At 39.4% G+C, this 12,920-nt stretch overlaps 1 protein-coding gene across 2 annotated transcripts in view; it reads right to left on the reverse strand.

Moving 5' to 3' along the window:
• The window catches only part of LOC128684099 (pneumococcal serine-rich repeat protein), a 540,854-nt gene that overhangs the window by 163,680 nt on the left and 364,254 nt on the right, over window positions 1-12,920 (reverse strand). For both annotated transcript variants that reach the window (XM_053770234.2, XM_070089985.1), the window contains exon 7: window positions 5,295-5,424. In XM_053770234.2, coding sequence (XP_053626209.2) covers window positions 5,295-5,424 — 130 coding nt within the window. The remainder of the gene's footprint in view (window positions 1-5,294; window positions 5,425-12,920) is intronic.

Genomic DNA, 12,920 nt, shown 5'->3' on the forward strand with positions numbered 1-12,920 from the left:
AGGCATGGTTGACAAATAGGCAGCAGAGAGTTTGCATAAATGGGGAGAAATCAGAGTGGGGAAGCGTCATGAGCGGTTTTCCACTTGGGTCAGTGTTGGGCTCCCTGTTGTTCACAATCTACATAAACGACATAGATGAGGGCATAAACAGCGACATAAGCAAGTTTGCCGATGACACCAAAATAGGCCGTCGAATTCATTCTGACGAGGATATTAGAGCACTCCAGGAAGTTTTGAATAGACTGATGCAGTGCTCGGAGGAGTGGCAGATGCAGTTTAATATAGACAAATGCAAAGTTCTAAATGTTGGACAGGACAATAACCATGCCACATATAAACTAAATAATGTAGATCTTAATATTACGGATTGGGAAAAAAGATTTAGGAGTTCTGGTTAGCAGTAATCTGAAACCAAGACAACAGTGCATAGGTGTTCGCAATAAAGCTAACAGAATCCTTGGCTTCTTGTCAAGAAGCATAAATAATAGGAGTCCTCAGATTGTTCTTCAACTCTATATATCCTTGGTTAGGCCTCATTTAGATCATGCTGCACAGTTTTGGTCACCGTATTACAGAATGGATATAAATGCTCTGGAAAACGTACAAAGGATGATGACTAAGTTGATCCCATGTATCAGAAACCTTCCTTATGAGGAAAGACTGAGGGCCCTGAATCTGCGCTCTCTAGAAAGGTGTAGAATTAGAGCGGATATGATTAAGGAGTATAAATGGAAGACAGGAATAAATAAAGGGGATGTAAATATCGTGTTGACAATATCTAGCCTAGACAGGACTCGCAGCAATGGTTTAAGATGGAAAAATTCAGATTCAGGAAGGATATAGGAAATCACTGGTTTGGTAATAGAGTTGTGGATGAGTGGAACAAACTCCCAAGTACAGTTATAGAGGCTAAAACGTTGCGTAGTTTTAAAAATAGGTTAGATAAATACATAAGTGGGTCGGTGGGTGTGAGTTGGACCTGACTAACTGTGATACTGGGTCAGTTGCCGTGTTCCTTCCTTAAGAGAATGTGACCTGACCTGATTAGGTTGGTTTCATTGGCTTAAGCCGGTAGGAAACTTGGACCTGCCTCACATGGGCCAGTAGGCCTGCTGCAGTGTTCCTTCTTTCTTATGTTGTTATGTTCTTATATACAGTATATATATATATATATATATATATATATATATATATATATATATATATATATATATATATATATTCGTGCACAGGCATATATATATATATATATATATATATTCGTGCACAGGCAGCCATGATGCTTCAACCAAACCAGCTTGGCTTTGGGGTCTCTCAAGGAAGTGAAGCAGCGGTTCATGCAACAAGGGCATATATCAACAACCTGCCTGAGGACAATGCAGTGGTAAAATTAGATTTCAAGAATGCGTTCAATCTCCTGAAAAGAGACGTGGTATTAGCAGCAGTACAAGAACATTTCCCTGGTCTCTTCCCTTTTGTTTCAGCTGGGTATAGCAAGGAGTCAATGCTTCTCTTTGGAGAGCATGAAATCACATCATCGGAGGGTGTCCAACAAGGAGATCCTCTTGCACCATTTCTCTTCTGTATTGCAGTTAGGGAAATCACAGTCAGACTGACCAGCGAGCTAAACATCTGGTTCCTAGATGATGGCACACTAGCAGGTACAAAGGAGTCCCTCCTACATGACCTTACACAGGTAATGACACGGGGACAGGAAATGGGTCTCATCCTGAATCCATCCAAATGTGAAATCATCTCAGTCAGTCAACAAGTGATAAATGCAGTGAGATCAAAACTACCAGGAGCAGCAGTCATTGCCCCCACAAATAGTGTCTTGCTAGGAGCACCTCTGGGAAGCAATGCCATTGACACAATTCTCAGGAAGAAATTGGAAGAGTTAAGGTGAATGGAACAACGAATAGGCAATCTGGACACCCACGATGCCTTGTACCTTCTCACAAAGTGCTTGAGTCTGCCCAGGTTGACATATTTCCTAAGATGTGCACCTTCATATGATAACCCTATACTGCACGAATATGACAGTATTCTGAGGCAGATTTTTACGAAAGTACTTAACCTTACTCTAGAAGACGGGCAGTGGAACCAAGCTACACTTCCAGTCAGACTAGGAGGCATTGGTGTCCGCAAGTCATCACAGATTGCGTTACCTGCTTTTCTGTCCTCGTGTATTGCATCCAGAGAGCTTGTAGCAGCGATTCTCCCTGAACATCTTAGGGACAAGATTGGAGCCCAGGACCAAAAATTCATTGACGGAGCAATGATCTGGGATAATCTAACGGGCTCAGAAACCAGACCTGCTCCCCCCAACAACTACAAACAATCGCACTGGGATGGTCCAATAGTGGAAAATATAGCCTCAACGATGCTTCAGAGTGTGTCAGGGAAGGATAGAGCCCGCCTGCTGGCAGTGAGAGCCCCTCATGCTGGGGACTTTCTGTTGGCTGTTCCCAACTCCAGCCTTGGCACACGCCTCGACCCACAGACCATCCGCATCGGTGTTGCCCTTCGACTTGCCGCCCCTATTCTCGCCGAACGCAGGTGTATTTGTGGCAGTGAAGCAGCAGACCGATTCGGGTACCATGGTCTTGTGTGCCGTAAATCTGAGGGAAAGATTGCAAGACATGAGGAGGTTAATAACATTATCAAGAGGAGCCTCACAACAGCTGGATGCCCAGCAGTAAGGGAGCCACCCCAACTATGCAGATCTGATGGCAGCCAGAAGCGTCCAGATGGTATCACCCTATATATATGTCGTGCCGAATATGTAAAACTGGTCAATTAGCAAGAGCTCATTTAAAATTAAGTCCTTTCCAAAATTTTCTCTTATACGTTTAAAGATATATTTTTTCCATTAATGTTAATGTCAAATCTTTTAATTTTGCACCAAAAGAAACTTAGAAAACTTACCTAACCTTGTTATAACAAGATCAACTTATTTTAGCCTAACCCAACTAAATATATTTTAGATTTGTTTATAGTAATTTAATACTAAACACAGTGAAATATATTTTTTTCGTTAAGTTCAGAATGATTTTTGCGAAATTATTGCATACACAAATTTTCGCTTGTCCTATATGGCAAGATGAGCGTTGCTATTTAAGCCAAGATAGCAAGTTCTGCCTATTCGGCACGATATATATATATATATATATATATATATATATATATATATATATATATATATATATATATATATATATATATATATATATATATATATATATATATAATACTTGTTTTTAAGAAGAAAATATTCAAAATTACGTTTAGTGAATTTTGTTTGAGGATATTCCTCCATGCTACTCTGTTGGTAATGCTTTAAACTTTCATAGATGTGATTTCTTATGTTCAAATTCGTTTATTACTGATAAAGAGAATAAAGTTTTTATAAGTTTTTTCTTCAGTAACAATTATCCACTTCCAGTGTTTCAATATTTTTGATATCTTTCTCGGATATATTGTCACCTGTTACAGCAGTGGATATAGTTTCTTCACATGTTCGTTATATCAAACTCCCTCCACTCTAAGGTTCGAGTTCTCGTCCGTCTATCTTTTATTCACTGACAGTCGTCCATTACGATTTATGCTAATATTATGGACTACAAAACCTTGAGGAGTATGAGAATACTTGTGCCGTCAGAGGTGTTGGGTATGTGATGAGACACTTGGGTCACTATGCTAGGTGTAAAACCATCCTTTTTAGGACCTTCATAGCTATGTGGTTATAGAACTGGGCCTGCTACTCCCTTGGACCGTGTTTACTTCTTCGGATGGAAACACGGTTTTACATCTTCGGATGGAAAAAACCACCATTTTATAGAGAGAACAAACCAGGATCGTACAAGAATATATACACAGAGAAGCGTATGTCTGTTTACTTTAATCCGTATTTTAATTATGAAAGTGTACTTAGCTAGTGTTGAACAGGTTCCATGACGCCTTTATGACCCACGAGTAGTCAATAGGTTTTAATCGCAAATAACCAACCAATCAACATCTTTATAACATATAATCTGGCTTTATCAGGTGGAATACGCAAGATACATGGAGGCATGACCTGGCTTTTAGTGAGCTGACTATGAGCAAGTGTTACCTGACTTCTAGTGATCAGAACCTGAAGCCTTTGACTTTCATGGTTCGCAAACTCCCTATAAAAATCTATTATCAAGTCACAGAAGTCACACTGGTGGTATTCACCTTTGTCTGTGAGTAGTAGTATTCTCCCTGATCTGTGAGTAGTGGTATTCACCCTGATCTGAGTAGTATTATTCACCTTGATCTGTGAGTAATGGTATTCACCCTGATCTGAGTAGTATTATTCACCTTGATCTGTGAGTAATGGTATTCACCCTGATCTGAGTAGTATTATTCACCTTGATCTGTGAGTAATTGTATTCACCCTGATCTGAGTAGTATTATTCACCTTGATCTGTGAGTAGTGGTATTCACCCTGATCTGAGTAGTATTATTCACCTTGATCACTGAGTAATGGTATTCACCCTGATCTGTGAGTAGTGGTATTCACCCTGATCTGAGTAGTATTATTCACCTTGAACTGTGAGTAATGGTATTCACCCTGATCTGAGTAGTATTATTCACCTTGATCTGTGAGTAATGGTATTCACCCTGATCTGAGTAGTATTATTCACCTTGATCTGTGAGTAATTGTATTCACCCTGATCTGAGTAGTATTATTCACCTTGATCTGTGAATAGTGGTATTCACCCTGATCTGAGTAGTATTATTCACCTTGAACTGTGAGTAATGGTATTCACCCTGATCTGTGAGTAGTAGTATTCACCCTGATCTGAGTAGTATTATTCACCTTGATCTGTGAGTAATGGTATTCACCCTGGTCTGTGAGTAGTAGTATTCACCCTGGTCTGTGAATAGTAGTATTCACCGTGGACTGTGAGTAGTAGTATTCACCCTGGTCTGTGAATAGTAGTAGTATACACCCTGGTATGTGAGTAGTAGCATCACCTTGGTCTGTGAGTAGTAGTACTCACCCTGGTCTATGAGTTGTGGTATTCACTCTGATCTGTGAATAATAGTATTCACCCTGGTCTGTGAGTAGTAGTATTACTCACCATGGTCTGTGAGTTGTAGTATCATCCTGGTCTGTGAATAATAGTGTTCACCCTGGTCTGTGAGTAACAGTTTTCACCCTGGTTTGTGAGTAGAGGTATTCACCTTAGTCTGGGAGCAGCGTTACTCACCTTGGTCTCAGTACTCACCCTGGTCTCAGTACTCACCCTGGTCTCAGTACTCACCCTGGTCTGCATGTTGGTTGACTTATCTGGGAGTAGGAAGACCCTGACGTAGGAGTCTACAGCGACGTGTGGGTCAGGTCCCACCAGGTCACGACCCTCCACCACCACCACCTCCAGGTCCGCTGTGTCACTGCCAGGGCAAGAGAGATTAAATATTATTATTACATTTACAAGAAAGCGCTAAGCCCGCACGGGTTATACATAGTCTTGGGAGGAAAAGAAGGTGATGAGGTCTGATATGACGAACCTGTGATATACCTTTCACTTAGTTTCGAGAGTTCTCCTACTCCCGTAGCCTGTTCCTTGACCAGGATTGTAAGGTGTCTGTCTGGTCAACCAGGCTGTTGCTGCTCTCGGTCTGTGGCCCACATATCCATCACAGCCTAATTAATCCCGCACTTGGTGGAAACACTTGTCGAGTTTCCTCTTGAAGACTTCTACACTTGTCTCAATACCGTTTCTGATATCTTCAGGTAAGATTCTAAATAGTTTGGGACCACGGATGCTGATTCACTGTTCTCTTATTGTGCTCAAAGAGCACATGGTTTTCACTGGGTTTATTTTACATTTTAACCCATATCTCTTACTCCAGTATGTCGTTATAGCAATGTACAAATTCCACGGGAATCTGTGACTTATCCGACACTCAGAGATAATAAAAAAAATCCGGAGTCTCCACACCGATTTCGTTTAGAAGATTGTTAAACATTGTTTCATTCTGGGCTTTCAAAATTTTGCGCATTTCTTTATCATCGTCAGTGTTTGAACCTTTTGTGAGTCAAGGTTCATTTCAACAGGGAGTTCTAAACGTGCACATTAAAGGAGAGGTTTAGGATATTGGCAGTTTGGTGGGATGTGTAATAGGACGGTATATATATAACTGAGGCCCTGATATTGTAATTATTTCAGGTCACTTTTTATATTGTAATCTTATATATTCTTCTAAACTGTTGTATTCTGGGCACCTCTGCAAAAACAGTGATTATGTATGAGTGAGGTGAAAGTGTTGATTGATGATGAAAGTATTTTCGTTTTGGGGATTTTCTTTCGTGACTTTTCGCATTATCAAGGAACTGTATCACATAGCTGATAATGTGAGACGTCACGAAAGCGCTTGGAATTTAGCTTCTCTTTCACAGTGGTTGTTTTCCATGTTCTGATATCACCTGTTTACTGTGATCTTATGTCGTGCTGAATAGGTAAAACTGGTCAAATAGCGAGAACTCATTTAAAATTAAGTCCTTTCAAAAATTTTCTCTTATACGCTTAAAGATATATTTTTTCATTAAAGTTAATGTAAAAATTTATGATTTTGCACCAAAAGAATCTTTGAAAACTTACCTAACCTTATTATAACAAGCGCAATTCACTGTAGCTTAATTTTCGCTTGTCCTATATGGCAAGATGAGCGTTGCTATTTAAGCCAAGATCGCAAGTCTTACATATTCGGCACGATATCTATCTATCTATCTATCTATCTATCTATCTATATATATATATATATATATATATATATATATATATATATATATATATATATATATATATATATATATGCAAGGAATTCGCAAGAGCAGGCGAAATATACACAAACACTGATCTCTGGCTGAAGGAGACTCGAACCTACGAACCTTGGAACAAGGTACGCAGTGCTTTACCAATCTACCCACACTGGACCAATACCTTGGAGTCCGGCTTGCGCTAGATTTTGATCCAAGGCAGCCAGCTTTCAGGGAGAAGGCTTACAGCTTTTCATCTCATCCCCTGCATGCATCAGCTTTACTAGAGATATTAACAATGCAAGGAATTCGCAAGAGCAGGCGAAATATACACAAACACTGATCTCTGGCTGAAGGAGACTTCAGCCAGACTGCATCGATATCTCTAGTGAGGCTGATGCATGCAGGGGATGAGATGAAAAGCTGTAAGCCTTCTCCCTGAAAGCTGGCTGCCTTGGATCAAAGTCTAGCGCAAGCTGGGCTCCAAGGTATTGATCCAGTGTGGGCAGATTGGTAAAGCACTGCGTACCTTGTTTCAAGGTTCGTAGGTTCGAGTCTCCTTCAGCCAGAGATCAGTGTATATATATATACATATATATATATACATATATATATATATATATATATATATATATATATATATATATATATATATATATATATATATATATATATATATATATATATACATATATATATATATATATATATATATATATATATATATATATATATATATATATCTATATATATATATATATATATATATATATATATATATATATATATATATATATATATATATATATATATATATATATATATATATATATATATAGCAGTAATGTTGAATGATCAGTTATGGAAGGAGAAAAGAGAATATGAATGTGTAAATGCAAGAATTATGTGGATTAAAGTAAAGGTTGGATGCGAGAAGTGGGTCATAATAAGCGTGCATGCACCTGGAGAAGAGAGGAATGCAGAGGAGAGAGAGAGATTTTGGGAGATGTTAAGTGAATGTATAGGAGCCTTTGAACCAAGTGAGAGAGTAATTGTGGTAGGGGACCTGAATGCTAAAGTAGGAGAAACTTTTAGAGAGGGTGTGGTAGGTAAGTTTGGGGTGCCAGGTGTAAATGATAATGGGAGCCCTTTGATTGAACTTTGTATAGAAAGGGGTTTGGTTAAAGGTAATACATATTTTAAGAAAAAGAGGATAAATAAGTATACAAGATATGATGTAGGGCGAAATGACAGTAGTTTGTTGGATTATGTATTGGTAGATAAAAGACTGTTGAGTAGACTTCAGGATGTACATGTTCATAGAGGGGCCACAGATATATCAGATCACTTTCTAGTTGTAGCTACACTGAGAGTAAAAGGTAGATGGGATACAAGGAGAACAGAAGCATCAGGGAAGAGAGAGGTGAAGGTTTATAAACTAAAAGAGGAGGCAGTTAGGGTAAGATATAAACAGCTATTGGAGGATAGATGGGCTAATGAGAGCATAGGCAATGGGGTCGAAGAGATATGGGGTAGGTTTAAAAATGTAGTGTTAGAGTGTTCAGCAGAAGTTTGTGGTTACAGGATAATGGGTGCGGGAGGGAAGAGGAGAGATTGGTGGAATGATGATGTGAAGAGAGTAGTAAGAGAGAAAAAGTTAGCATATGAGAAGTTTTTACAAAGTAGAAGTGATGCAAGGAGGGAAGAGTATATGGAGAAAAAGAGAGAGGTTAAGAGAGTGGTGAAGCAATGTAAAAAGAGAGCAAATGAGAGAGTGGGTGAGATGTTATCAACAAATTTTGTTGATAATAAGAAAAAGTTTTGGAGTGAGATTAACAAGTTAAGAAAGTCTAGAGAACAAGTGGATTTGTCAGTTAAAAATAGGAGAGGAGAGTTATTAAATGGAGAGTTAGAGGTATTGGGAAGATGGAGGGAATATTTTGAGGAATTGTTAAACGTTGATGAAGATAGGGAAGCTGTGATTTCGTCTATAGGGCAAGGAGGAACAACATCTTGTAGGAGTGAGGAAGAGCCAGTTGTGAGTGTGGGGGAAGTTCGTGAGGCAGTAGGTAAAATGAAAGGGGGTAAGGCAGCCGGGATTGATGGGATAAAGATAGAAATGTTAAAAGCAGGTGGGGATATAGTTTTGGAGTGGTTGGTGCAATTATTTAATAAATGTATGGAAGACGGTAAGGTACCTAGGGATTGGCAGAGAGCATGCATAGTTCCTTTGTATAAAGGCAAAGGGGATAAAAGAGAGTGCAAAAATTATAGGGGGATAAGTCTGTTGAGTATACCTGGCAAAGTGTATGGTAGAGTTATTATTGAAAGATTTAAGAGTAAGACGGAGAATAGGATAGCAGATGAACAAGGAGGCTTTAGGAAAGGTAGGGGGTGTGTGGAGCAGGTGTTTGCAGTGAAACATATAAGTGAACAGTATTTAGATAAGGCTAAAGAGGTCTTTGTGGCATTTATGGATTTGGAAAAGGCGTATGACAGGGTGGATAGGGGGGCAATGTGGCAGATGTTGCAGGTGTATGGTGTAGGAGGTAGGTTACTGAAAGCAGTGAAGAGTTTTTACGAGGATAGTGAGGCTCAAGTTAGAGTATGTAGGAAAGAGGGAAATTATTTCCCAGTAAAAGTAGGCCTTAGACAAGGATGTGTGATGTCACCGTGGTTGTTTAATATATTTATAGATGGGGTTGTAAGAGAAGTAAATGCGAGGGTCTTGGCAAGAGGCGTGGAGTTAAAAGATAAAGAATCACACATTAAGTGAGAGTTGTCACAGTTACTCTTTGCTGATGACACTGTGCTCTTGGGAGATTCTGAAGAGAAGTTGCAGAGATTGGTGGATGAATTTGGTAGGGTGTGCAAAAGAAGAAAATTGAAAGTGAATACAGGAAAGAGTAAGGTTATGAGGATAACAAAAAGATTAGGTGATGAAAGATTGGATATCAGATTGGAGGGAGAGAGTATGGAGGAGGTGAATGTATTCAGATATTTGGGAGTGGATGTGTCAGCGGATGGGTCTATGAAAGATGAGGTGAATCATAGAATTGATGAGGGGAAAAGGGTGAGTGGTGCACTTAGGAGTCTGTGGAGACAAAGAACTTTGTCCTTGGAGGCAAAGAGGGGAATGTATGAGAGTATAGTTTTACCAACGCTCTTATATGGGTGTGAAGCATGGGTGATGAATGTTGCAGCGAGGAGAAGGCTGGAGGCAGTGGAGATGTCATGTCTGAGAGCAATGTGTGGTGTGAATATAATGCAGAGAATTCATAGTTTGGAAGTTAGGAGGAGGTGCGGGATTGCCAAAACTGTTGTCCAGAGGGCTGAGGAAGGGTTGTTGAGGTGGTTCGGACATGTGGAGAGAATGGAGCGAAACAGAATAACTTCAAGAGTGTATCAGTCTGTAGTGGAAGGAAGGCGGGGTAGGGGTCGGCCTAGGAAAGGTTGGAGGGAGGGGGTAAAGGAGGTTTTGTGTGCGAGGGGCTTGGACTTCCAGCAGGCATGCGTGAGCGTGTTTGATAGGAGTGAATGGAGACAAATGGTTTTTAATACTTGACGTGCTGTTGGAGTGTGAGCAAAGTAACATTTATGAAGGGGTTCAGGGAAACCGGCAGGCCGGACTTGAGTCCTGGAGATGGGAAGTACAGTGCCTGCACTCTGAAGGAGGGGTGTTAATGTTGCAGTTTAAAAACTGTAGTGTAAAGCACCCTTCTGGCAAGACAGTGATGGAGTGAATGATGGTGAAAGTTTTTCTTTTTCGGGCCACCCTGCCTTGGTGGGAATCGGCCAGTGTTATAATAAAAAATAAATAATATATATATATATATATATATATATATATATATATATATATATATATATATATATATATATATATATATATATATATATATATATATATATATATATATATATATATGCAAAACAACCACTCTGAAAGAACAGAGAAATTCCAAGCGCTTTCTTGACTACTCACATTATCAAGGAACTATAGTTCTTTGATAATGTGAGTAGTCACGAAAGCACTTGGAATTTCTCTATTCTTTCAGAGTGGTTGTTTTGCATATTCTGAAATCACCTGTTTACTGTGACCTTATTGCGCATATATATATATATATATATATATATATATATATATATATATATATATATATATATATATATATATATATATATTATTTATATATTTTTTTTTTTTCAACAAGTCGGCCGTCTCCCACCGAGGCAGGGTGACCCCAAAAAAAGAAAGAAAATCCCCAAAAAGAAAATACTTTCATCATCATTCAACACTTTCACCACACTCGCACATTATCACTGTTTTTGCAGAGGTGCTCAGAATACAACAGTCTAGAAGCATACACATATAAAGATACACAACATATCCCTCCAAACTGCCAATATCCCAAACCCCTCCTTTAAAGTGCAGGCATTGTACTTTCCATTTCCAGGACTCAAGTCCGACTATATGAAAATAACCGGTTTCCCTGAATCCCTTCACTAAATATTACCCTGCTCACACTCCAACAGATCGTCAGGTCCCAAGTACCATTCGTCTCCATTCACTCCTATCTAACACGCTCACGCACGCTTGCTGGAAGTCCAAGCCCCTTGCCCACAAAACCTCCTTTACCCCCTCTCTCCAACCCTTTCGAGGGCGACCCCTACCCCGCCTTCCTTCCCCTATAGATTTATATGCTTTCCATGTCATTCTACTTTGATCCATTCTCTCTAAATGCCCAAACCACCTCAACAACCCCTCTTCTGCCCTCTGACTAATGCTTTTATTAACTCCACACCTTCTCCTAATTTCCACACTCCGAATTTTCTGCATAATATTTACACCACACATTGCCCTTAAACAGGACATCTCCACTGCCTCCAACCGTCTCCTCGATGCTGCATTTACCACCCAAGCTTCACACCCATATAAGAGTGTTGGTACTACTATACTTTCATACATTCCCTTCTTTGCCTCCATAGATAACGTTTTTTGACTCCACATATACCTCAACGCACCAATCACCTTTTTTCCCTCATCAATTCTATGATTAACCTCATCCTTCATAAATCCATTCGCCGACGCGTCAACTCCCAAGTATCTGAAAACATTCACTTCTTCCATACTCCTCCTCCCCAATTTGATATCCAATTTTTCTTTATCTAAATAATTTGACACCCTCATCACCTTACTCTTTTCTATGTTCACTTTCAACTTTCTACCTTTACACACATTCCCAAACTCATCCACTAACCTTTGCAATTTTTCTTTAGAATCTCCCATAAGCACAGTATCATCAGCAAAAAGTAACTGTGTCAATTCCCATTTTGAATTTGATTCCCCATAATTTAATCCCACCCCTCTCCCAAACACCCTAGCATTTACTTCCTTTACTACCCCATCTATAAATATTTTAAACAACCATGGTGACATTACACATCCCTGTCTAAGACCTACTTTTACCGGGAAGTATTCTCCCTCTCTTCTACACACCCTAACCTGAGCCTCACTATCCTCATAAAAACTCTTTACAGCATTTAATAACTTACCACCTATTCCATATACTTGCAACATCTGCCACATTGCTCCTCTATCCACTCTATCATATGCCTTTTCTAAATCTATAAATGCAATAAAAACTTCCCTATCTTTATCTAAATACTGTTCACATATATGCTTCAATGTAAACACCTGATCTACACATCCCCTACCCACTCTGAAACCTCCTTGCTCATCCGCAATCCTACATTCTGTCTTACCTCTAATTCTTTCAATTATAACCCTACCGTACACTTTTCCTGGTATACTCAGTAAGCTTATTCCTCTATAATTTTTACAGTCTCTTTTGTCCCCTTTCCCTTTATATAAAGGGACTATACATGCTCTCCGCCAATCCCTAGGTACCTTCCCCTCTTTCATACATTTATTAAACAAAAGTACCAACCACTCCAACACTATATCCCCCCTGCTTTTAACATTTCTGTCATGATCCCATCAGTTCCAGCTGCTTTACCCCCTTTCATTTTACGTAATGCCTCACGTACCTCCCCCACACTTACATTCTGCTCTTCTTCACTCCTAAAAGATGGTATACCTCCCTGACCAGTGCATGAAATTACT

This window comes from Cherax quadricarinatus, chromosome 3 (genome assembly GCF_038502225.1).
Source record: "Cherax quadricarinatus isolate ZL_2023a chromosome 3, ASM3850222v1, whole genome shotgun sequence".
NCBI lineage: Eukaryota > Metazoa > Arthropoda > Malacostraca > Decapoda > Parastacidae > Cherax > Cherax quadricarinatus.